The following is a 27414-nucleotide window of genomic DNA, read 5'->3' on the forward strand; positions in this document are numbered from 1 at the left end:
CCTGTGAGGAATCCTGTAGGGTAGTTTTTAAAGTTGTAGGTAAGATCATAGAAAGGACTCTGAAATCACTTAAGTGCACCATAGGCAGGGTTTTAAAGAAAATGAAATAGAACAGAACAGAATGAAACATATACCACTGCATGTAATAAGAATAAGTAATTTTTATGATACTTTCGTGTGTGTGTTTCCGCATGTCCACACAAAAATTTTTTACACACATGTTCACAGCACCCTTATTTTAAATAGCCAAAGAATGGAAACAACTCAAATGTCCATCAAAATGAATGGATTGATAATGAAACATTATTCAGGAATGAAATATTGATACATGCTACAACATGAATGAAACTGGAAAACATTATGATAAGTGAAAAAAGCCAGTCACAAAAGACGGGATAGTGTATGATTCCATTTATATGAAAGCTCAAGAGTAAGTAAATCTGTAGAGACAGAAAGTAGATCAGTGGGTGCCCAGGCTGAGGGTGGGAGGCAGTTAGGGAAAATGGGCATAAGGTTTCTTTTTGAAGTGATGAAAAGGTTTCAAAATTGACAGTGGTGATCGCTGCACAGTTCTCTAAATACACCAAAAACTCAATTGTATACCATTTTTAAATGGGTTAATTCTATACTGTGTGAATTATATCTCAATAAACCTCTTATAAAAATACATGTAAGTAAGATAGGAACTATTTTGTTCCTGGGATTACATTAGATTAGCTGAAGTCACAACAGCTGTATTTGATCTTTATTTTTTAATGTAGGGCCTCCTCTCCACCACAAGTCCTCACTTTCTCATCTGGTCTTAAAGCTACTATTGGAGGAGGAGCCAAGATGGCTGAATAGGAACAGCTCAGGTCTACAGCTCCCAGCGTGAGCGACGCAGAAGACGGGCGATTTCTGCATTTCCATCTGAGGTACCGTGTTCATCTCACTAGGGAGTGCCAGACAGTGGGCGCAGGACAGTGGGGGCAGCACACTGTGCACCAGCTGAAGCAGGGCAAGGCATTGCCTCACTTGGGAAGCGCAAGGGGTCAGGGAGTTCCCTTTCCTGGTCAAGGAAAGGGGTGACAGACGGCACCTAGAAAATCGGGCCACTCCCACCCGAATACTGCGCTTTTATGATGGGCTTAGGAAACAGCGCACCAGGAGATTATATCCCGCACATGGCTCACAGGGTCCTACGCCCACGGAGTCTCCCTGATTGCTAGCACAGCAGTCTGACATCAAACTGCAAGGTGGCAGCGAGGCTGGGGGAGGAGCGCCCGCCATTACCCAGGTGCACTTAGGTAAAGGAAGCAGCCGGGAAGCTTGAACTGGGTGGACCCCACCACAGCTCAAGGAGGCCTGCCTGCCTCTGTAGGCTACACCTCTGGGGGCAGGGCACAGACAAAAAAAAAGATAGCAGTAACCTCTGCAGACTTAAATGTCCCTGTCTGACAACTTTGAGGAGAGCAGTGGTTCTCCCAGCACACAGCTGGAGATCTGAGAACGGGCAGACTGCCTCCTCAAGTGGGTCCCTGACTCCTGACCCCCCGAGCAGCCTAACTGGGAGGCACTCCCCAGCAGGGGCAGAGTGACACCTCACATGGCCGGGTACGCCTCTGAGACAAAACTTCCAGAGGAACGATCACACAGCAGCACTCGCGGATCACAAAAATCCGCGGTTCCGCAGACACCGCTGCTGATATCCAGGCAAACAGGGTCTGGAGTGGACCACTAGCAAACGCCAACAGACCTGCAGCTGAGGGTCCTGTCTGTTAGAAGGAAAACTAACAAACAGAAAGGACATCCACACCAAAAACCCATCTGTACATCACCATCATCAAAGACCAAAAGTAGATAAAACCACAAAAATGGGGCAAAAACAGAGCAGAAAAACTGGAAACTCTAAAAAGCAGAGCGCCTCTCCTCCTCCAAAGGAACGCAGCTCCTCACCAGCAACGGAACAAAGCTGGACGGAGAATGACTTTGACGAGTTGAGAGAAGAAGGCTTCAGACGATCAAACTACTCCAAGCTACAGGAGGAAATTCAAACCAAAGACAAAGAAGTTGAAAACTTTGAAAAAAATTTAGAAGAATGTATAACTAGAATAACCAATACAGAGAAGTGCTTAAAGGAGCTGATGGAGCTGAAAGCCAAGGCTCGAGAACTACATGAAGAATGCAGAAGCCTCAGGAGCCAATGCAATCAACTGGAAGAAAGGGTATCAGTGATGGAAGATGAAATGAATGAAATGAAACAAGAAGAGAAGTTTAGAAAAAAAAGAATAAAAAGAAACGAGCAAAGCCTCCAAGAAATATGGGACTATGTGAGAAGACCAAATCTGCGTCTGATTGGTGTACCTGAAAGTGATGGGGAGAATGGAACCAAGTTGGAAAACACTCTGCAGGATATTATCCAGGAGAACTTCCCCAATCTAGCAAGGCAAGCCAACATTCAGATTCAGGAAATACAGAGAACGCCACAAAGATACTCCTCGAGAAGAGCAACACCAAGACACATAATTGTCAGATTCACCAAAGTTGAAATGAAGGAAAAAATGTTAAGGGCAGCCAGAGAGAAAGGTCGGGTTACCCACAAAGGGAAGCCCATCAGACTAACAGCAGATCTCTCAGCAGAAACTCTACAAGCCAGAAGAGAGTGGGGACCAATATTCAACATTCTTAAAGAAAAGAATTTTCAACCCAGAGTTTCATATCCAGCCAAACTAAGCTTCATAAGTGAAGGAGAAATAAAATACTTTACAGACAAGCAAATGCTGAGAGATTTTGTCACCACCAGGCCTGCCCTAAAAGAGCTCCTAAAGGAAGCACTAAACATGGAAAAGAAGAACTGGTACAAGCCACTCCAAAATCATGCCAAAATATAAAGACCATCGAGACTAGGAAGAAACTGCATCAACTAACGAGCAAAATAACCAGCTAACATCACAATGAAAGGATCAAATTCACACATAACAATATTAACTTTAAATGTAAATGGACTAAACGCTTCAATTAAAAGACACAGACTGACAAATTGGATAAAGAGTCAAGACCCATCAGTATGCTGTATTCAGGAAACCCATCTCACGGGCAGAGACACATATAGGCTCAAAATAAAAGGTTGGAGGAAGATCTACCAAGCAAATGGAAAACCAAAAAAGGCAGGGGTTGCAATCCTAGTCTCTGATAAAACAGACTTTAAACCAACCAAGTTCAAAAGAGACAAAGAAGGCCATTACATAATGGTAAAGGGATCAATTCAACAAGAAGAGCTAACTATCCTAAATATATATGCACCCAATACAGGAGCACCCAGATTCATAAAGCAAGTCCTTAGTGACCTACAAAAGACTTAGACTCCCACACAATAATAATGGGAGACTTTAACACCCCACTATCAACATTAGACAGATCAACGAGACAGAAAGTTAACAAGGATACCCAGGAATTGAACTCAGCTCTGCACCAAGCGGACCTAATAGACATCTACAGAACTCTCCACCCCAAATCAACAGAATATACATTCTTTTCAGCACCACATCACACCTATTCCAAAATTGACCACATAATTGGAAGTAAAGCACTCCTCAGCAAATGTAAAAGAACAGAAATTATAACAAACTGTCTCTCAGACCACAGTGCAATCAAACTAGAACTCAGGACTAAGAAACTCACTCAAAACCGCTCAACTACATGGAAACTGAACAACCTGCTCCTGAGTGACTACTGAGTACATAACGAAATGAAGGCAGAAATAAAGATGTTCTTTGAAACCAACGAGAACAAAGACCCAACATACCAGAATCTCTGGGACACATTCAAAGCAGTGTGTAGAGGGAAATTTACAGCACTAAATGCCCACAAGAGAAAGCAGGAAAGATCCAAAATTGACACCCTAACATCACAATTAAAAGAACTAGAAAAGCAAGAGCAAACACATTCAAAAGCTAGCAGAAGGCAAGAAATAACTAAAATCAGAGCAGAACTGAAGGAAATAGAGACACAAAAAACCCTTCAAAAAATTAATGAATCCAGGAACTGGTTTTTTGAAAAGATCAACAAAATCGTTAGACCGCTAGCAAGAATAATAAAGAAGAAAAGAGAGAAGAATCAAATAGATGCAATAAAAAATGATAAAGGGGATATCACCACCGATCTCATAGAAATACAAACTACCATCAGAGAATACTACAAATACCTCTATGCAAATAAACTAGAAAATCTAGAAGAAATGGATAAATTCCTCGACACATACACCCTCCCAAGACTAAGCCAGGAAGAAGTTGAATCTCTGAATAGACCAATAACAGGAACTGAAATTGTGGCAATAATCAACAGCTTACCAATGAAAGAGTTCAGGACCAGATGGATTTACAGCCGAATTCTACCAGAGGTACAAGGAGGAACTGGTACCATTCCTTCTGAAACTATTCCAATCAATTGAAAAAGAGGGAATCCTCCCTAACTCATTTTATGAGGCCAACATCATCCTGATACCAAAGCCGGGCAGAGACACAACCAAAAAAGAGAATTTTAGACCAATATCCTTGATGAACATTGATGCAAAAATCCTCAATAAAATACTGGCAAACCAAATCCAGCAGCACATCAAAAAGCTTATCCACCATGATCAAGTGGGCTTCATCCCTGGGATGCAAGGCTGGTTCAATATACGCAAATCCATAAACGTAATCCAGCATATAAACAGAAACAAAGACAAAAACCACATGATTATCTCAATAGATGCAGAAAAGGCCTTTGACAAAATTCAACAGCCCTTCATGCTAAAAACTCTCAATAAATTAGGTATTGATGGGACATATCTCAAAATAATAAGAGCTATCTATGACAAGCCCACAGCCAATATCATACTGAATGGGCAAAAGCTGGAAGCATTCCCTTTGAAAACTGGCACAAGACAGGGATGCCCTCTCTCACCACTCCTATTCAACATAGTGTTGGAAGTTCTGGCCAGCGCAATTAGGCAGGAGAAGGAAATAAAGGGTATTCAATTAGGAAAAGAGGAAGTCAAATTGTCCCTGTTTGCAGATGACATGATTGTATATCTAGAAAACCCCATCGCCTCAGCCCAAAATCTCCTTAAGCTGATAAGCAACTTCAGCAAAGTCTCAGGATACAAAATCAATGTACAAAAATCACAAGCATTCTTATACACCAATAACAGACAAACAGAGAGCCAAATCATGAGTGAACTCCCATTCACAATTGCTTCAAAGAGAATAAAATACTTAGGAATCCAACTTACAAGGGATGTGAAGGACCTCTTCAAGGAGAACTACAAACCACTACTCAACGAAATAAAAGAGGATACAAACAAATGGAAGAACGTTCCATGCTCATGGGTAGGAAGAATCAATATTGTCAAAATGGCCATACTGCCCAAGGTAATTTATAGATTCAATGCCATCCCCATCAAGCTACCAATGACTTTCTTCACAGAATTGGAAAAAACTACTTTAAAGTTCATATGGAACCAAAAAAGAGCCCGCATTGCCAAGTCAATCCTAAGCCAAAAGAACAAAGCTGGAGGCATCATGCTACCTGACTTCAAACTATATCTACAAGGCTACAGTAACCAAAACAGCATGGTACTGGTACCAAAACACAGATATAGATCAATGGAACAGAACAGAGCCCTCAGAAATAACGCCACATATCTACAACTATCTGATCTTTGACAAACCTGACAAAAACCAGCAATGGGGAAAGGATTCCCTATTTAATAAATGGTGCTGGGAAAACTGGCTAGCCATATGTAGAAAGCTGAAACTGGATCCCTTCCTTACACCTTATACAAAACTTAATTCAAGATGGATTAAAGACTTAAACGTTAGACCTAAAACCATAAAAACCCTAGAAGAAAACCTAGGCATTACCATTCAGGACATAGGCATGGGCAAGGACTTCATGTCTAAAACACCAAAAGCAATGGCAACAAAAGCCAAAATTAACAAATGGGATCTAATTAAACTAAAGAGCTTCTGCACAGCAAAAGAAACTACCATCAGAGTGAACAGGCAACCTACAAAATGGGAGAAAATTTTTGCAACCTACTCATCTGACAAAGGGCCAATATCCACAATCTACAATGAACTCAAACAAATTTACAAGAAAAAAACAAACAACCCCATCAAAAAGTGGGCAAAGGATATGAACAGATACTTCTCAAAAGAAGACATTTATGCAGCCAAAAGACACATGAAAAAATGCTCATCATCACTGGCCATCAGAGAAATGCAAATCAAAACCACAATGAGATACCATCTCACACCAGTTAGAATGGCAATCATTAAAAAGTCAGGAAACAACAGGTGCTGGGGAGGATGTGAAGAAATAGGAACACTTTTACACTGTTGGTGGGACTGTAAACTAGTTCAACCATTGTGGAAGTCAGTGTGGCGATTCCTCAGGGATCTAGAACTAGAAATACCATTTGACCCAGACATCCCATTACTGGGTATATACCCAAAGGACTCTAAATCATGCTGCTATAAAGACGCATGCACATGTATGTTTATTGCGGCATTATTCACAATAGCAAAGACTTGGAACCAACCCAAATGTCCAACAATGATAGACTGGATTAAGAAAATGTGGCACATATACACCATAGAATACTATGCAGCCATAAAAAATGATGAGTTCATGTCCTTTGTAGGGACATGGATGAAATTGGAAATCATCATTCTCAGCAAACTATCGCAAGAACAAAAAACCAAACACCGCATGTTCTCACTCATAGATGGGAATTGAACAATGAGAACACATGGACACAGGAAGGGGAACACCACACTCTGGGGACTGTTGTGGGGTGGGGGCAGGGGGGAGGGATAGCATTAGGAGATATACCTAATGCTAAATGACGTGTTAATGGGTGCAGCACACCAGCATGGCACATGTATACATATGTAACTAACCTGCACATTGTGCACATGTACCCTAAAACTTAAAGTATAATAATAAAAAAAAAAAGAAACATTACAAAGCTACTTTCACAGCCTCCTTTTACACTGAGATATAAATTCTTGAAGCTAATTATACTAATGTGCCTGTTCTCTACTGGTATATTTTTCTGATTTAAACCAGTATATGAAGATCTTTTAGAGCCATGAAGATTTCATGGAGTATGGGTAACATCCACCTCCTAAGAAATAAAAAAGTTATAAAAGAATATAAATATTTTATATTAACATATTAATATAAATTATTAGTAGATATATAGATATAAATATATAAATAGATAATAATATTTTATTATCTATATATTTACATATAAATTTATATTAACATAATTAATCCATATTAAATAATATGAATATTTTAGATTAGGTTGTTAGTCCATAAAAGTAAGATAAAAACTAGAAATTTATTTTTAATTTTTAGACAAAATATCTGGGGCTTAGCTATAGGAAGAAAAAGAGGATGTTGTCCTTAGTTCGAAACCATAGTTTAAAAAAATCAAACCCTAAAAATAAATAGTAAGGGAAATCCTTGGCTGAATATGCCATATGAATTCAAATCCATCAGAAATACTAGATGTCACTCTCTCAGAAGACATACATCGTCTTAAAGAAAATGCAGCTCCAGGCAGCGAATGACAAAGTCTGGTGAATAAAGTCACACAAAAAGGTTAAATAGCTTGAATTTATTTTTGTTGGAAAAGACAGGGCTATAAAGTGACATGAATGATTTTGTCACAGTGATTATAGTGGCCTCAAGACAGCAAGGAGACTTTATGTGGTAGAATGTCAGTATGCCAATCATTGTCCAAGTTCCTGTCATTTTATTTGGCTGTCTCCCTCCCCTCGTCACCAAGGCCCTGCCTTTACTAATAGGCTTTGCCTTTCCTAATAAATCCTGACTCGGATTTGAAGCAAGAGGGACAGCTACTTCAATTCAAACACTCACCATGAGAGCCCGGCCATACCAACACAGGCCCTGGCTCTGCTGGGCCAGGAGGGGTATAAGTGCAGGAAGAGGAAGAAAGAATTTAGGGCTTTAGCCATAAAAGTAGAATGAGGTCCACTATCCTCTCCATTGCCATCCCAACCAAAGCAATACATAATCCAGAGAAAATAAATATTGTAACTCTTGGAACTATCTCAAAAGTACGTACAATCACTAACAAATGGTCACAGAACTTTTTTCCTGCATTTTTGGTGAAAGAAAATTGAAACAAAAGTAGACCATAAATATTTACTGAGCACCAACTGTGTGTCAGGCACAGTGCTAAGCAGTGCACAAACAATAGTGAATATGAATAACCAATTGTGAGCCCAACACTACAATCTGTTTCATAAGAACACCTTCTACTAACACCCAAGTTATCGGCACCCCAATCCCCTCCTTAATGGACACATCAGCATGCACAACTTTATGCCAAGCCTATGAGGCAAGTTTTACTTTTAGAATACCTATAAAAATGCCTGGTCATTCCTTTATACTGAATACGAATCCTGTAGCAATGTAGCAATGGATCCCTATCCTGTAGCAATGGATTACTGTCAAAGACTTTGAGAAATGACATGATCAGCATATGTAGAGGGTAAACTAAGCATATAATTTAAAGCTTAAATCCAGGGGATTATGAGCAGTGAGAACTAGGAAAATGATTTTAGGAAGGAGATTATTCCTGCAATAAAGGGCAGAAGTGACATTAAAATCCACATCCACAGAGGAGAATGAATGAGGAGCAATTCAAGGGGCACAACAGAAACAAACGAATGGAAAAAAAGAAAAACCTCACAAAATACAGGTTTACAAGTAAGTAGTAAAATGGAAAGCGTGTTGAATTATAACACATTTTCTAAATCCCAAAATAAGTTAAGTCCAGCAATGTGCTACAGGGATGGTTCCCAACACTGAATGTAAATAACCTTTCAGAGACTTGTTTTTACTTTAGCTGCTTAGAGAAAGAGACGCTTGACAGAAATAGAGTGGGGGGAAATACAAGATAAACCAAGGGTCATACCAAATGAGAAAAGAGCAAAGCTATGTTCACAGGAAAATGGAAAGAGGCTGCAGGAAAGTGACAGAGCCTATACTGAGGGATGATGAAAGAAAGAGAAGAAGAAAAAAGAGAAGAAACAATTGTCCAGGGAAAACCTGATGTAATGTTGGGGGTATGGGAGCATTAATGAAGAAACAGGGCCCTCTATAAGTCATGGCATCAACAATTTCATTCAGTCAACATTTGCTTGTTGAGCACCTGTTATGTACAAGGCTCTGTCTGTGCTCAACGATGGAAAGAAATACAAATGAAGATGAGGGTCCATGCCTTCATTCCATGTTATTGCGTGTAATTAAATTAAAATAATTTTTATTCCATAACCCTACAATAACTGCAAAGTTCATCATTTCATAATCAGAACACTTAAGAAAACACCCAAAACACTCATCAAAGACCACAAGTAGATTTCATATTAAATTGATTATGAATAAATAGTACTTTTCCCTCGTTAACTATGAGAGAACATTGTCTATTCAAGATTATTAAGAACTATAAGAACATCATGCTAAACTTGTCTCAGAAATTAAATTAAGTGAAAATTCTTAGTATCTCGGCACCAATATCCTCTCCCCACCACTTTTTTTTTTTCTTTAGAGGATTCTGAGAGTCAATGAAAACTGTTACACACTGTGGTTTGAAATAGTTTTACCTCTAGTCACTTACCTAGCCAGAATGGCTTCACCTTTGGTGACAGCAATGAACACTTCTTGAATTTCCCCTACCTTCTTATCACTCAATATCTGTCCAAGTTAGAAGGTACTTTCACGAGGAAATAATTCAGAAAAAAAGCTATGTACTATTTATAGCTAAACCAGCTATACAGCATCATAAAAAGTGAGAACATTTTTGTAGTCCTGAATCAAAGCTTTCATAATCTTTTTTTTATAATTTCAACTTTTATTTTAGATTCAAGGGATACATGTGCAGGTTTGTTACACTGGTATATTGAGTGATGCTGAGATTTGGGATATGAATGATCCTATCACGCAGATGCTGAGCATAGTACCCAGCAGTTAGTTTTTCAACCCTTGCCCCTCTCCTTCCCTTCCTCTCTCTTAGTCCCCAGTACCTACCATTGCCATTTTGATGTCCATGAGTATCCAATGTTTAGCTCCCACTTATACGTTAGAATATACAGTATTTGGTTTTCTGTTCCTGTATTAATTCACTTAATATAATGGCCTCCCGCCACATCTGTGTGGCTGCAAAGGTTATAATATCATTATTTTTAAGGCTGCATAGTATTCCATGGTATATATGTACCACATTTTCTTTATCCAGTCCATCATGAATGAGCACCTAGGTTGATTCCCTGACTTTGCTGTTGTGAATAAATAGTGCAATGAACATGAGTGCATGTGTCTTTTTGGTAGAATGGTTTTCTTTTGGCTATACATAGACCAGTGGAACACAATAGAGAGCCCAGAAACAAAGCTGCATACCTCCAGCCATCTGATCTTTAACAAAGTGGACAAAAATAAGCCATGGGGAAAGAACTCCCTCTTCAATAAACAATGCTGGGATAGCTGGCTAGTTATATGCAGAAGAATGAAACTGGACCCCTAACTTTCACCATATATAAAAATTAACTCAAGATGCTTCAAACTATAAGAATCTTAGAAGAATACCCAGAGAACACCATTCTGGAAATCGGCCTTGAGAAAGAATTTATGACCAAGTCCTCAAAGCAATTGCAACAAAAACAAAATTGTCAAGTAGCACATAATTAAACTCAAGAGCTTCTGCACAGCAAAAGAAACTATCAACAGAGTAAACAGATAACTTACAGAATTCAACAAAATATTAGCAAACTATGCATCCAACGAAAGTGTAATATCCAGAATCTATAAGGAACTTAATTCAACAAGCAAAAAATAAATAATCCCAATAAAACATATGCAAAAGACATAGACACCCCTCAAAAGCAGATATACAAGCAGCCAACAAACAAGTAAAAAAAAATGCTCAACATCACTAATCATCAGAGAAATGCAAATCAAAACCACAATGAGATACCATCTCACATCAGTCAGAATGGCTATTATTAAAAAGTCAAAAAAACAGACGCTGATAAGGGTAAGGAGAAAAGGGAACACTTACTCTAGGTGGGAATGAACTTAGCCACTGTGGAAAGCAATTTGGAAATTTCTCAAAGAACTTACAACAGAACTACCATTCAATCCAGCAGTCTATTACTGGATATACATCCAAAACTTTCATCATCTTTGATGATGTTAAGGTTTCTACCAAAGTCAATAAAGTTCTTCCTAAGAAATAATGGCTTCAGCCGGGTGTGGTGGTTCACACCTGTCATCCTAGCACTTTGGAGGCCGAGGCGGGTGGATCACGAGGTCAGGAGTTCAAGACCAGCCTGGCCAAGAAGGTGAAACCCCGTCTCTACTAAAAATACAAAAAATTAGCTGGGTGCGGTGGCAGGTGCCTGTAATCCCAGCTACTCGGGAGGCTGAGGCAGGAGAATCGCTTGAACTCGGAGGGTGGAGGTTGCAGTGAGCTGAGATGGCACCACTGCACTCCAGCCTGGCGACAGAGTGAGACTCCATCTCAAAAAAAAAAAAAAAAAAGAAAAGAAAGAAAGAAAAGAAAAGAAATAATTGGCTTCATTCTTCAGCATACTGGCAAATTTGTAAATATATCTGTTTTCCAAAATCCCATCCTTATTAAACACTTAAAGTTTTTCTGGAAGGCACATGAAAGCATTCCTAACTATTTGTAAGCTGCAGCTAATACCAACCTTGAAAATTCACAATCTATGGCAAACCATGACTGACACCAAAATTATCCATCTCAGTAAGAACGAATTTTCCAAATTCTAACTTAGGGACTCTTCATTTACACAACATACATTTATTTAACACATACCACATGCTATTCAAAATAAGATGTTGCTCATTTTGTACAAACTGATTTTTTAGAGTATGAAAAACTCCTGCATAAATTAGGAAATCAATATTTAATGGTCTCATCTCCTGATCCATGCAAGGCACAGTGTCTAAAGTCTAAACTGTAAAATGGGGAGAAGTGTGAAGCCCCTTAAAGCATTCTCTCACTAGCCTGCAGACCTTTACAAAGACCAAGAAGAAGAAAGAGGTGAAAGACAAGAAGGTAAAGAAAGAGGAGGAAGAAATAATAAAAAGAAAAAGAAAAAAACACACACACATAGAGTAGGAAGGAAGAAGAAGGAAGGAGGAACCAAATACTTAAAGCTCATGTGTGGATGAGAACAAGACTGACTAAAAAAAAAAAACAAACAAAAAAACACAAGTTTCCCTTTAAAGACCTAAAACCCAGATCAAGGGTGGAGCCAGAAACTCAGAAAGTGCTTCAGACTCTTTCAGGTAGCTCTTTCTAGTTGAGCCAGAAGGATACTGACCTGACCAGCCTAGTATCTTCTCTTGATCATTTGCTCTCTGATTTCCCTGAGCCTCACCTGCCACCACCCTTTTACCTACAGCCTGTTCCTGACCATATCTGATGATCCTAGATCATTCCTCAGGTAACTGCTTGCCTCGCTCCCTCTCCAGCCTACTTTAGATTAATACCACCAAGCTATGTGTAGCCTCAACTGCCACTTATGCCTGCTGAGGAGCCACAGCTGAGTTCCTCAACAGACCACTAACAGGATATCTCAAAGGCATTAAAAATCCACTAGGGAAATCAAAGAAATCTGCAGAACCAGGTTCTGTCAAGTGGTAGCTCTTCCTGTAGCATCATGCTGTTTAATCCAAAGAAAGAAAAACCACATAGAGAAAAAAGCTTGAGCAATGACCAAATTGTGTGTACCAGCAAATTGTGTGTACCAGCCTGACCCCCAACATCCTAACCTCATCCTAACCTTGAAGTGCCTAGGTTCAAATCTCCTAACCTCACTAGTGGAGGAAATGAAGGCAATTCCTCCTAAACAAACCTACTTAAAAGGCAAATTGAAAAAAAAAAAAAAGCAGAATAGAAATTGACCAACTAGAGGTAAAAGCTAGAGACATGGGGCAGTGTGAAGCAGAATAAGTGGTCTCACAAAACTCAACCAGGAGTTCTGCCTCAGCTAGAAAATTTTAAAATCACTTGCAAAATGTGAGCTCTCAAGGCCTATCTGCAGAAAAGCACCATCGATTTCTCATCTTCAAAGAGTTATCTAACAATCTTTACTTGAGACAAAAAATGCAACAAAAGGGCAATTATTGCTAAGTGCTAAAATCCCCTAGTACTAAATTAAATTTTAAAAAGGAGAAGAAAAATGTTCATTTAACCTTGCTGATACATGATTCTGAAAATCTCTTCAACACAAATAACAAGCATATTTAGGGGTAGGGGAGAATGATTTACGTTCTTTATTCCTTCTCTTTCCAGTTAGAACTGCTGATATTTCTGGATCATGGTACAAAATTTTCAATTTTATTTTCAAAATCAAGTTACAGAGAACAGTCTGTCCTGGGGGAAACAAAACAAACTTCTATTTTAAAACAAACTCTAATGATAAAATCAAAAGTAAAGGATAGCCAGAAGTCAAAAATCATTTTTATATAAAATATTTCTATTTTAAAAAATACAGCATGTTGTACTCTATTTTAATTATATGTAAAATAACTGCAAGTTAGCTAGGGAGGAGACCTGGGCCAGACCAAGAAATAATGTTAGGTATGTTCCAACACAGAGATAAATGGGAAACCACATGTCAAATAAGTAGTAAAGATTATAAAAGATTATTTTATGTTGATGTCTAACATTTTGAGAATCCTATTCCCACTTCTACCACTTATTACCTGTATAACCTTAGGCAGGTTAATTAACTTCAGTTTCCTCATCTTCAAATGGGTATAACAGTATCTACCTCATAATGAGAGATAATGCATGTAAATCACTCAATACAATGCCTGGTACATGACAAAAAAAGTTATATATTATTTATATTTTGTATATATTATATATTTATACTTATATATTATAAATGTTTATATTTATTTGTTAATACTAATCCTTATTTTTTCAACTATTTCCCCCAATGTTTGCTTGCAAGTTCTTTTATTATCAAAGTAAACACATTCAACTACATGTTCTCAGAAGCTACCATTTTTTGTTATTATTGATTACATATCTCTTTTACCTGAATGATATCACGTTTGGGACTCTGGTACTGCTAGTTCTATGAAGGCATAAAAGATACTTTGTATTTTTTCTGTTGGAGAAAAATATATGAATATGGATCCCTGCTTAGCAATTAATGTTTCTACCTATGAAACTTTGACCACAAAAAAGCATATACAATTTTGGTGTTGATTGCTGAATACTAATATGTGACTTACGATGAACGAGTGTAACAGAGAGTGTACATATCTACAAACAAATAGGACACGTGTCCTTCAAGAGGTGTTTTTCACCATTTAAATGTCAGATATCCTCACAAATTCCATTTTCATTTTCAAGATAATAAAAATGAAACATTCCTGTTGTGCTCTGCAAGCTTCTTCACTATTGTCTAACTTCAAAATGTATATATTTTTCAGGCACTAAAAGTCATATATAGTTCCAATGGGGTAAATGTAAGAAATCTGACTCCAGCAACATTTAATGGCATCTAAAGAATCATTGGTGGCCCCCTTCCATAAGACCAGTCTAGCATAGTAGTTAAGCACATAGGCAGTGCGGTGGAGCTGAAGTGCCTAGGTTCAAATCCCCTATCAGCTTTGTGACTTTACAGATAAGTATTACCTGTCACACATGATTTTTTTGAGGACGCAATGAATTAATGTACATCAAGTATTCAGAAGACCATTTGGCACATAAAAGGTAGCCATGTAAGTTACCATATATTTAGCTATTTTAGTATATAACATATATAGTGACACTATTAAAAGTATTTTTCTCTTTTTATCATTTCCTTTTCCTTCCACCTTCTCACCATTCCCCTCAAGGACTCTACCTTTTCTTCTGCTCCATCCCCCAGCCCCACTTTTATGAACATCTATCTTCTTTCCCTTTGGGGCTTATCCATGCTACTTAATGATAAATATGGCCCTATCTAATTAGCCCCACTGGAGTTAGGGAATACTACCGACCTTACAGATTCCTGTTCTCAGTGTGTTGTGAGAAAAAAGCAGGCCTCTCTCCACGTTCTTCTAAGGGACTCTACTTGTTAAAAACAACAGGAGAACTCTTGGCATTCTTTGCAATATGAGAAAGCAAATAAAAATAGGAACATTTTTTATCAACCTATAAGCTCTTGAGTCATTCATAGTTAGTTTCCTATGTGTAGCTATACAGAAGTGATGAAAGACTGATTCCTTCTGTGCACCATAACCTCATTAGGTAGAATTTTAAAGATACGAAAAATACATATATATACAAATTGGGATTTCATAGCATAAAAACAAGACTAAGGGAAACTCCTACGATTCTGAATTTTACTTTTTTTTACAATTTAATTGGAAAAGAAGATGGTTGGTAGGAGAATAAAAATTCATTGTGAAATGTCTCCTATTTATAGCAGTAGAACAAAGTTCTGATTGGTGGCAAAAGGTTATCAATATTGAGCCACGTACTTTAACAAATGCACAGTATAAAAAAAAAAGTTTGTGCTACCCTCGCAAAATACTTCCAAAGTTGTAATTCCTAAGAGCCATTTTCCACCAGGGAAGCAGTACTGCAGACAATTTACTATCAAGCTGACTCAGTGCTCCTCAGTGAAACAGGACAATGTAAAGTACAGCTCATCCATGCACAGAAATATGTATAAGTACATCAATAAAAATGGAGCACACCTACTGCTTGCCATCTTGCTGCCATTTGGCATTTTTCCCATTTGTTACTGGTTATCGAAACTATGACAAACTGTAGATCTATGTCCTTGGCACTTTAGTACTTGGGAAGCTATAACACTTCCTAGGGAAAGAGCCAGAGGAAAAAAAGTAGCCCGTCTATTCACTGACAACAAAGGCTTCCAACAAAAAGAAATTTTGCTCCTTGTAGAAATATATAATCACTGGGTAAAAAACAAAGTATTAAAAATGTATGGGGTGAAAACACAACAAAATAAACCACAAAATAACATCCTGGATGTAAATCTGTGATGCTTAGTTGACAAAAAAGAATCATTAAGGTGCTTATTCAAAAAATAGCAATTATGTGTATCAAACAATGAGTAGTATCAAACCATCAGTAAGACTCAGTAGGTGATATCTTGCCTACACAGAAGTCCAGGTAAAAGTATAAGTTTTATCCTTTTACCTGCAAACATACAATTCTTTCAGCACAAATAATTTCAAGACAGAAGAAAGGCTCTCAATATTTTGAATATTCTAGGCCTGAATGCTATTTTCCAGGAATGAAATTACTTTAGACTAGGTAAACAACTTTGAAGATAGCAAGGCTACCCACAATCAAATATAATTACTTTGACTACCATTTCTAGGACTTTGTGGCATAATAAGCTTTCAGTAGTGGGCTGATCCTCCCACTTGTGATAAAAATAAAGTATATGCATTCAAGTAACCATACAGTAAAGAAATCATTTACAATATGTACTTATATCAACAGAATTACTATTTAAAACCAATCAAATTGTCAACATTTAAAAGAACTACAATGAAAATTTCTTCTAAAATTTTTCTGTCCCAATTTGGGGATGAAAACTGAAACAAGGACACATTAAGAGTAAAATTAATGTGGTTTATATCATTGTAGTTCTTGGAAGCTTTCTGAAACATTAAGTAATACATTGCTGATTTCCATACTCTTTTTAACCTTTTAAAAAATTAACATATAATAACTATACATATTTATGGGGTACATAGTGATGTTTTGATGCATACAATGCATACTGATCAGATCAGGGTAATCAGCATATCCATCTTGGTGAATGGCTTGATTTTTTTTTTTTTTTTTGAGATAAAGACTTGCTCTGTCGCCCAGGCTGGAGTGCAGTGGCACCATCTCTGCTCACTGCAACCTCCGCCTCCCAGGTTCAAGTGATTCTCATGCCTCAGCCTCAGGACTACAGGTGCCCACCACCACACCAGGCTAATTTTTGTACCCTTCATAGAGGCGGGTTTCACCATATTGGCCAGGCTGGTCTTGAATCCTGACCTCAAATGATCCACCTACCTCGGCCTCCCAAAGTGCTGGGATTACAGGTGTGGGCCACCGTGCCCAGCCAATGGCCTGCTCTTAACAAGTGAAAAGTAATTCCCGAATTAAGTTAGATAACCTATAAGGTCTCTTCTATCTCTAGGACTATTTGATTCCACTTAGTTAAATATAAATTTGAGTAATTTCTAACATACTTCTGGGACTATGTTAAACTCAGGCAATTAAGGCACCATTTTGCATTCAAGTGATGTCATAAAATATCTAAATAGTACTCAAGCAGCCTGAAGGAGTTAATGTTATTTAACAAAGACTCATATAGTGCTTACTCTATGCCCAGCATTGTTGTAAGTGCATTATAAATATTAACTCATTTATAGTTATTTTCAGTATATTTACTAAGTTCTTATGAATCTTAAAGATTATGTGAACATTTACTAGTGAACTAAAGTACACAGCTACAGTCACGTGCTCTTTGAAATTAAAATTATTCATTCTAACAATTAGGATTATCTGACAATAACATGAATCTGGTCAGTTAACTCTCCTAACTGAAATCCTTTGACTGCCTTCAGGACAAATTCCAAATTCCTCAGCAAGTCATGAAAGTGCCACAGCATCTACTCTTTGCTTTCCTGTTTTATCTTATCTGTCCCTGAAATCTTTACTATTTGCAATTAACAAAAACATACCCTGATTCCCATGTACCTACGTACTTACTGCCTCTTTGGTTGGATATGCTCACCCTTCCTTTTAATGTAGCAATTCCAAACTCACCCTTGAAACACCGCTTCCCCAGAGATCCCACCCTGACTGCTCACCTGGGTTAAGTACTAGCCTTCTCTGCCTCCACCGGCCTCTGTGATCACCTCCAGAAAATCACAAGGCAAAGTATAACTGTTTATTCACCCACTCATCTTCCACGTCTTTAAGAATTCCTTAAAAGAAAACTGTGTCTTTTATCTCTAAATGCCCACGGTCTCGCATAAAAATTGGTACAGAGTAGGAGCACAAGTAAATAAATGCCTTTTAGGCCAGCCGCGGTGGTTCACGCCTGTAATCCCAGCACTTTGGGATGCCAAGGTGGGCGGATCACAAGGTCAGGAGATCGAGACCATCCTAGCTAACATGGTGAAAGCCTGTCTCTACTAAAAATACAAAAAATTAGCCAGCTGTGGTGGCACGCGCCTGTAGTCCCAGCTACTCGGGAGGCTGAGGCAGGAGAATCGCTTGAACCAGGGAGGTGGACCTTGCAATGAGCCGAGATTGTGCCGCTGCACTCCATCCAGCCTGGGCAAGAGAGTGAGACTCCATCTCAAAAGAAAAAAATAAATAAAATAAATAAATAAATGCCTTTTAAAGAAACAAATCAACAAATCTATATAAGCTTTTTGAGTTCACAGAAAATCACCCTGATTTTATTTATGAAGTAGAAAGGAAGTTGATAAACATATCTATGGGTGGCTAGGCATGGTGGCTCATGTCTGTAATCCCAGCACTTTGGATGGCCGAGGTGGGAGGATCACCTGAGGTCAGGAGTTCTAGACCAGCCTGGCCAAAATGGTGAAACCCCGTCTCTACTAACAATACAAAAATTAGCTGGGCATGGTGGTGGGTGCCTGTAATCCCAGTTATTCAGGTGGCTGAGACAGGAATATCGCTTGAACCCAGGAGGTGGAGGTTGCAATAAGCTAAGATCATGCCATTGCACTCCAGCCTGGGTGACAGAGCAAGACTCCATCTCACGAAAAAAAAAAAAAAAAAAAATCTATGAGTATCTAAAATTAAAATGCCATAAATTAGATCTATTTAAGTATTAGAGAAATAACAAGGGCCATAAAAAATCAACTTATGTTTTTCAATCCAATGATTGCTCTTAGGGAAACTAGAAATGCCAATAGTGCAAGAAAACTCCTCTGTTTCCTAACTGTAGGAAAAGTTGGCCTAAGATAAACAGGTCTTTAAAATTTTGTCAGATTTGGTCCTAGTTGTCAATGATTTCCACCTGTAGTTTAAGCAGCATGGTAAAGTGCAGTGGCTCCCAAGTGATACAGACATCAACATGTACTATGGGTACCTTACTATGTACACATATCCCAGGCACTGGGATAACGTTTTGTAATAATTACTATAAGATGGTATCATTGCTTTCATTTCTGACTTGAATTAATAATCTATTCATACTGTTAAACCTAAATCCTACCAATTCATTCATACTTCACCAAAAACCAGTCATTCTTCTCTATTGTGACGTTTATTGCTATAGGGAGTAGAAGCTCTATGAACCCAAAATAGCTTTCCACCCAAGTCAAGAGTCCTGTGAATCAAAAATCTGCACAAGTGGTGCTCCATAAACGGGGAGAAAAGGAGGACTGACCTCCTCCACTTTTCAAAAGTGGTGGTCTCTCACCAACACAGAAAAGGCAAGAGGTACCCAAAGACATTTCCAGCATGAGTCAGAGATTCTGTGAGTTTCCAGGTTCAATCCTGTCATTTTCTTTTTCTGTATCTCTACTTCCCTCAGTCTCTCTTCCTCTCCTAGAAAGTCTTTGTGAATTGTTTTAAAGCACTGGCTACAACAGCAAAATCTTGACTCTGAGCAACTCTACAAGATGAAAGACTCCATGTCTTCACTGAAAAAATTGCAAGGGGAAAAAAAAGAAATTGAGCGGAAAGAACCACACATTAAAAGACCTTTTAGAAAACAAAAAAACAGGCTAGGCCCCACAACTCACACCTGTAATCCCAGCATTTTGGGAGGCCGAGGCCGGCAGATGATTTGAGCCCAGGAGTTCAAGGCCAGCCTGCGCAACATGGTGAAATCCCATCTTTACAAAAACAAATTTTTAATTAGCCAGATAAGGCGGCACATGCCTGTAATCCAAGCTACTCAGGAAGCTGAGGTGGAAGGATCACTGGGGCCCAAGAGGTCAAGGCTGCTGTGAGCCATAATCGTGCTACTGCACTCCCATCTGGGTGACAGAGTGAGACCCTGTCACAAAAAATAAATAAATAAACTAATTGCAATCTACAGACATTATCTGGGTCCTGGTCCAGACAAACTTACTTAAATACATACTCTAAATATACTCTCTCTCTCTCTCTCTCTCTATATATATATAATATATATACACACACATATAAACATTCACTAACATACATATACATATATACATACATATTTACGAGAACTGGAAATTTGAAAAACAGGATATTTGATAGTAGTAAGAAATTACTCCTAATTTTTGAAAATACACTAACATGGTTGCATTTTTAAAAGAATCCTTACCATGTAGTGGTAAATTCCTATACTTTTTATGAATGAAATGATACGATTTGCTTCAATACAATATAGAGAGAGAAAGGAAATAGAAAAAGAAATACGTAGGGTATAGACAAAACAAGATAGGCCATGAGTTGCTAATTGTTGGAGCTGGGGGTTCATTAACTTATCCTACTCTTTTGTGTTTGAAATTTTTTATAATAAAAGGTTGCAGATGGGTGTGAAAATATCCTTCCACAGAAATAATCTTAATTAATTGAAAAATACGATGACATAGGGAAACTATGGCCCCTACTTCTTCAGTTTTACCATTGAAACGAGTCAAAATGGAAAAGGAAAATAGGCATTTACCAAACATTAATTCACATAAAAGAATCCTTCATTGAAAGCTTAACATATTGGGATTTTCTACTAAAATAATCTTTGATGGATATTATGTAGCCCTTTAAGCTAATTTCCCACCTTCTATTAACAAAATGTTAACAGTACCAACTTGGCTACAAATACAGATTTAAGTAATATTTTCTATTTTTACATATTTCACACATACAGATAAGTTAGTATAATTATCACATCAACAAGATATATCTTAAAGCACTGATGAATATATTTATACATGTGAAAAGGTTTGGCTTGCCATTGCTTCAGTCAAGTTTACAAAAATTTTCAAGTACATGAACAAGTCCTATCTTAATATGGACTTACAGGTGGGTGAACTGCCTGATCAGCTAATGTGTAGAAATAAAAAAATACACAGCCCCAGAAGTATTTACTTAAATTTGTCAATAAATTCACAGTAATTTTCAGGCATATCTGTGAATGTGTGATCTTGATTTAAATACAGATACAGTGATAAAAACTAGATTTTTAAAAACATAATTTATAAATGCTCAACAAACAGCACAGCCCTAATTAAACCAAGAGAACTGCTACCAATAAAGAAAGTGGGAGGAGGATACCTTTTCTAGAAGGTAGGGGTGAATGGGCATATCTCTGGTGTCCACAAATGTGTGTGAATAGAACCTTAAAGTTCAGCTTGTTTTTACAGTTGGGTTTCTTAAGAACGTCTAGCCTTGTTTTTTTCCAATTTTTTCTTACAGTGTCAACCTTGGGTTAAATCACTTATGAAGTCTCTTTGAGGAGTAAAACAACAACAATGATGATTCACACCCTGCCCAAATACTACCTCCCTTCTCCCTGTGCATGCCTGGCTTTTGCTTGACAGATGTCAGAGGGCTGTCCGCCTGTTCTCTCAGCTCACCGCACTGCTGAAGGCACCCCGCACAAACTCCCCTCGGGCAAAGCCCTCGGCCTGTGGTTATTTTGGTTCTTTTTTGTACCCTTTTCCCCTTCTTTTTTGCACAGGGAGCGCCATGCATGACTCGCATCGGGACCGAACTCATTTCACCCAAGAAGACATGGGATCTCCAGGGCAACCGAGCGCAATCGTGGGGTCTCGGGTGGGCCGGAAGGCGCGGAGGACCACCTCCCGGACCGAGCCTCTCACCTGCCGGCCACCGGGGTCGCCCCGCACCCGCGTGTCGAGCGCGTCGTGCCGACTTTCGTCTTCGCCGCCCGAGCGGTAGATGAGGCGCAGCGGCACGATGCTCTGGCGCTCCAGGAAGCGGTTTTCCTTCCTCTTCTCTAGCTCCATCAATGAGGCGTCTCCTCCAGGCAGGAACCGGGAAACGAGGGAGTGGAGAGAAAAGGCGAAAATAATGACCCTGACCCGCACTCCTCCATCCTGCAGTCCTACGTCTCCCCTACGAAAATCCCCACCGCCCCCTCCCTCTCGGAACCCAACTGGGAAGGACGCAGAGACACCAGTCGGAGAGCCTTGGACCAGCTCATCCGAGAGCAACCAGGAGCGGGGCCCAGAAGCAGGGCACCCCTTTCCCATTCTCCCCATTCCTCTTCAGGAGAAAAACAGGCTTTGACCGAAGGCTTCTAGTGCATCTGCGCGCCTCCACACATATATTTTTGCTCCACTTCTCACCACCCTCCCGAATTTAAAAAAAAAAGAAAAGAAAAAAATCTCCCCGCGCACTCGGGAAATGGGGATGCCCCCTTTTCAATACGCCTGAGGGCTCCAAAGATTCCCGGGAAATGGTATGGCGCAAAGGCATAGAGGACGGCTAACTTACCTGCCTGGCCGCAGCGCGCCGGAGGGCAAGTCCCCAGGACACAGAGCAGCAAGAAGGGCACGGACACAGCCACCGCCGCCTGCATGGTGCTGCCGTCAGCCCGCCTCGCCCGAGACGCTCAGCTCCTCATGCCGGCGCCGCCGAGTCCGTTTCCCTCGCTCCGCGCCCCCGGGGTCCCCCCGGCCACCTCCACCCAGCCCCGGCCGGTGCTGCGGCGGCCGTGGCGCTGCAACCTCCACCGCGGCTCAGTGCTGCATTGTGCTCCGCGGGCGCTTCCGCTGGCGGGGGGAGCGAGCGAGTGCTGCATTGGGCGGTTGGCTATAGCTAAGTGGTTTCTAGCGCCTCCCACCTCATCCCCTGGCAAAGGCTCGGGCGGGCGACAAGAGCTCGGCAGGGAGCGAGCGCCCGGTGCACTCGCCCCCCGCGCGCAGGCAGGGGCGCGCGCAGGAGAGTCAGCCGGGAAATGTAGTTCTCTCTCCGTGTCCCGCTTGTCTCCACGACGGCACGGACCGTCGCGACCTCGTGACTGTGAGGTCCTCTATATCCCGCAGACTGGAGGGGCAGGAGGGAAGGGCAAAAGAAAGAGATCAGCACTGGACCGCCTCCTGGCATCCGAGATGCACCAACTGGGCCGTTACAGCAGCCGGTATTCATCTGCATCGTCCTTAAAGAGCTGTTCTGTTTCCCACAGATTAGTAGTTACTTAAGTTATCAGGAGAACCATACCCTCACGAATACAGTGCTAGTGAATTATTCAACAAATACAGATTGAGGATATACTGTGTACCCAGCGGTTGACAACCGGAAGGACACGGGGATCAGAGGCACCTGTTCTTGGGTAAAGTTGAGCAGACAGATCACTTTTTTTTACAATACAGTGTGAAAAGTGTCATGGTTATACCTAGAGGACCATTAATTCAGTCCAGGGAGTCAAAGAGGACCTCCCAGGGAAGGTCTCTGCAGGTAATTGAGGGATGATTTAGCTTAACTCTCCAGGATATTTTGTTCTTTATTGCCAGACAGCCTCAAAACTCTACCAGATATGGGGAACTCAGTTTTCTCAGGCTGCTTATTCCATTTTCCTCTGATTCAAAATGATAGAAATTCTTGAGTATAAAACAATAATAAAATAGTTATCTACGTAAAGTAATACTTGTATTTTTTAGTTTTTCAAAGTTCACATGTATTATCTGATCCTTTGGTCAAGAATTTGATTATAACTATTACTCTGATTTTATATTTATGTATGTACGTATGTATGTACGTATTTATTTTTGAGATAGGGTCTTGCTCTGTCGCCCCAGCTGGAGTGCAAGTGGTGAGAACACGGCTCACTGCAGCTCAAGCTCCTGGGCTCAAGCCATCCTCCTGCCTCAGCCTCCCAAATAGCTGGGACCACAGACATGTGAAACCACACCTGGCTATTTTTTGTTATTATTATTACTGTTTGTAGAGACTAGAGTCTCCCCGTGATGATCAGGATGCTCTTGAACTCTTGGGCTCCACCTTGGCCTCACAAAGTGCTGGGACTGCAGATGTGAGCCACTGCACATGCCTACTCCCATTTTAGAAAGGAAAAAAATTAAGATTTAGAGGTGTGCCTTTCAAATACTGTAGCCAGTAGTTGCTTGAGGCTATTTTTTTTCCGAGTGTTTATTATTTATTTATTTTTGTATTTCAGTCGCTTTTGGGGAACAGGTTGTGTTTGTTTACATGAATAAGTTCTTTAGTGGTGATTTCTGAGATTTTGGTGTACCCATCACCCGAGCAGTGTACACTGTACCCAATGTGTAGTCTGTTATCCCTCACCATCCCCCACCCTTTCCCCTGAGTCCCCAAGTCCAATGTATCATTCTTATGCCTTTGTGTCCTCATAGCTTAGCTCCCACATATGAGTGAGAACATGCAAAGTTTGGTTTTTCATTCTTGAGTTACTTTACTTAGAATAATAGTCCCCAATTCCATCCAGGCTGCTGTGAATGCCATTATTTTGTTCCTTTTTATGCCTGAATAGTATTCCATGGTATATATATGCCACATTTTCTTCATCCACTCGTTGATTGATGGGCATTTTGACTGGTGCCATATTTTTGCTATTGTAAATTGTGCTGCTATAAACATGCATGTGCAAGTTTCTTTTTTGTATAATGACTTATTTTCCTCTGGGTAGATACCGAGTAGTGGGATTGCTGGATCAAACAGTAGATCTCCTTTTAGTTCTTTAAGGAATCTCCATATTGTTTTCCATAGTGGTTATACTAGTTTACGTTCCCACAAACAGTGTAAAAGTGTTCCCTTTTCATTGCATCCATGCCAACATCTATTTTTTTTTATTATGGCCATTCTTGCAGGAGTAAGGTGGTATCGCATTGTGGTTTTGATTTGCATTTCCCTGATAATTAGTGATGTTGAGCATTTTTCCATGTTTGTTGATTTGTATATCTTCTTTTGAGAATTGTCTATTCATGTCCTTAGCCTGCTTTTTTAATGGGATTGTTTGTTGTTGTTTTTTTCTTGCTGATTTGGTTGAGTTCTTTGTAGATTCTGGATATTATTAGTCCTTTGTCAGATGCATAGTTTATGAAAATTTTCTCCCACTCTGTGGGTTATCTGTTTACTCTGCTGATTATTTCTTTTGTTGTGCTGAAGCTTTTTCATTTAATTAGGTCCCATCTATTTATCTTTCTTTTGTTGCATTTGCTTTTGGGTTCTTGCTCATGGAGTCTTTGCCTAAGCCAATGTCTGGAAGGGTTTTTCTGATGTTATCTTCCAGAATCTTTATGGTTTCAGGTCTTAGATTTAAGTCTTGATCCATCTTGAGTTGATTTTTGTGTAAGATGAAAAACGAAGATTCAGTTTCATTCTTCTGTGTGTGGGTTGCCAATTATTCCAGCACCATTCGTTGAATAGGATGTGCTTTCCCCACTCTGTGTTTTTGTTTGCTTTATGGAAGATCAGTTGGCTGTATTTTGCTTTCTTTCTGGGTTTTCTATTCTGTTCCATTGGACTATGTGCCTGTTTTTATACCAGTACCATGCTACTTTGGTGACTATGGCCTTATAGTATAGTTTGGAGTCGGATAATGTGATGCCTCCAGATTTGTTCTTTTTGCTTCGTCTTGCTTTGGCTCTGTGGGTTTTGGTTCCATATGAATTTTAAGATTGTTTTTTCTAGCTCTGTGAAGGATAATGGTGGTATTTTGATGGGAATTGCATTGAATCTGTAGATTGTTTTTGGCGGTTTGTTCATTTTCACAATATTGATCGGACCCATCCATGAGCAAGGGATGTGTTTGTTTTTTTTGCATGTGTCGCTTATGATTTCTTTCAGCAGTGTTTTGTAGTTTTCCTTGTAGAGGTCTTTCACATCCTTGGTTAGGTATATTCCTAAGTATTTAATTTTTTTGCAGGTGTTGTAAAGGGGACTGAGTTCTTGATTTGATTCTCAGCTTGGTCATTGTTGGTGTACAGTAGAGCTACTGATTTGTGTACATTAATTTTGTATCCTGAAACCCTGCTGAATTCATTTACCAGTTCTAGGAGCTTTTTGGATGAATCTTTAGGGATTTCTAGATATACGATCATATCATCAAAAACAGTGACAATTTGACTTCCTCTTTACTGATTTGGGTGCCCTTTATTTCTCTCTCTTGTCTGATTGCTCTGGCTAGGACTTCCAGTACTATGTTGAGTAGAAGTGGTGAAAGTGAGCATCCTTGTCTTGTTCCAGTTCTCACTGGGAATGCTTTCAACTTTTCCCTGTTCAGTATAATGTTGACTGTCAGTTTGTCATAGATGGCTTTTATTACCTTAAGGTATGTCCCTTCTATGCCAATTTTGCTGCGGATGTTGATGCTGGTTTTGTCAGATGCTTTTTCTGCATCTACTGAGATGACCGTGTGATTTTTGTTTTTAATTCTGTTTGTGTGGTGTATCACATTTATTGATTTATGTATGTTAAACCATCCCTGCATCTCTGGTATGAAAACTACTTGATCATGGTGGATTATCTTTTTAATATCCTGTTGGATTGAGGTAGCTAGTATTTTGTTGAAGATATTTGCATCTGTATTCATCAGGGATATCAGTCCGTAGTTTTCTTTTTTTGTTATGTCCTTCCCTGGTTTTGGTATTCAGGTGATACTGGCTTCATAGAATAATTTAGGGAGGATTCTCTCTATCTTTTGGAATAGTGTCAATAGGATTGGTACCATTTCTTCTTTGAATGTCTGATAGAATTAAGTTGTGAATCCATCTGTTCCTGGACTTTTTTTTGCTGGTTATTTTTCTATTACCATTTCAATCTCATTGTTTGTTATTGGTCTGTTCAGAGATTCTATGTCTTCCTGGTTTAATCCTGAACGACTGTATATTTCCACAAATTTATCCATCCATCTCCTCTTGGTTTTCTAGTTTATGCACGTAAAGGTGTTTATAGCAGCCTCAATAATCCTTTGTATTTCTGTGTTATCAGTTGTAATATCTCCCATTTCGTTTCCAGTTGAGCTTATTTGGATCTTCTCTCTTCTTTTCTTGGTTAATCTCACTAATGGTCTATCAATTTTATTTATCTTTCCAAAGAACCAGCTTTTTGTTTCATTAATCTTTTGTACTTTTGTTTGTTTGTTTTAATTTCATTTAGTTCTGCTCTGATCTTGGTTATTTCTTTTCTTCTGCTGGGTTTGGGTTTAGATTGTTCTTGTTTCTCCAGCTCCATGAGGTGTGACCTTAGATTGTCTATTTGTACTCTTTCGGACTTTTTGATATAGGCATTTAACGCTATGACCTTTCCTCTTAGCACTGCCTCTGCTGTATCTTAGAGGTTTTGATAGGTTGTGTCACTGTTATTGCTCAGTTCAAAGAATTTTTAAATTT

At 39.3% G+C, this 27414-nt stretch overlaps 2 protein-coding genes across 25 annotated transcripts in view; one reads left to right on the forward strand and one right to left on the reverse strand.

Annotated features, from left to right (window-relative positions):
* The window catches only part of ADAM22 (ADAM metallopeptidase domain 22), a 267617-nt gene extending 244754 nt beyond the window's left edge, over positions 1 to 22863 (reverse strand). For 11 of the 23 annotated variants that reach the window (XM_019031228.4, XM_019031226.4, XM_019031224.4 and 8 more), the window contains exons 1-2: positions 22541 to 22863; positions 21904 to 22064 (exon numbers count right to left, since the gene is read on the reverse strand). In XM_019031228.4, coding sequence (XP_018886773.1) covers positions 21904 to 22064; positions 22541 to 22625 — 246 coding nt within the window. In that variant the 5' untranslated portion in view covers positions 22626 to 22863. Of the gene's footprint in view, positions 1 to 21903; positions 22372 to 22540 lie in introns of those variants that run through there. The other 12 variants (XM_055346842.2, XM_019031229.4, XM_055346836.2 and 9 more) reach the window with 7 other exon arrangements.
* Positions 22864 to 23190: 327 nt separating this feature from the next.
* The window catches only part of SLC25A40 (solute carrier family 25 member 40), a 99652-nt gene continuing 95428 nt past the window's right edge, over positions 23191 to 27414 (forward strand). For both annotated transcript variants that reach the window (XM_055346851.2, XM_063708647.1), the window contains exon 1: positions 23191 to 23378. The gene's annotated coding sequence lies outside the window, so the exon portion shown is untranslated. The remainder of the gene's footprint in view (positions 23379 to 27414) is intronic.

The sequence above is a fragment of the Gorilla gorilla genome, chromosome 6, assembly GCF_029281585.2.
Source record: "Gorilla gorilla gorilla isolate KB3781 chromosome 6, NHGRI_mGorGor1-v2.1_pri, whole genome shotgun sequence".
In the NCBI taxonomy this organism is placed as follows: Eukaryota; Metazoa; Chordata; class Mammalia; order Primates; family Hominidae; genus Gorilla; species Gorilla gorilla.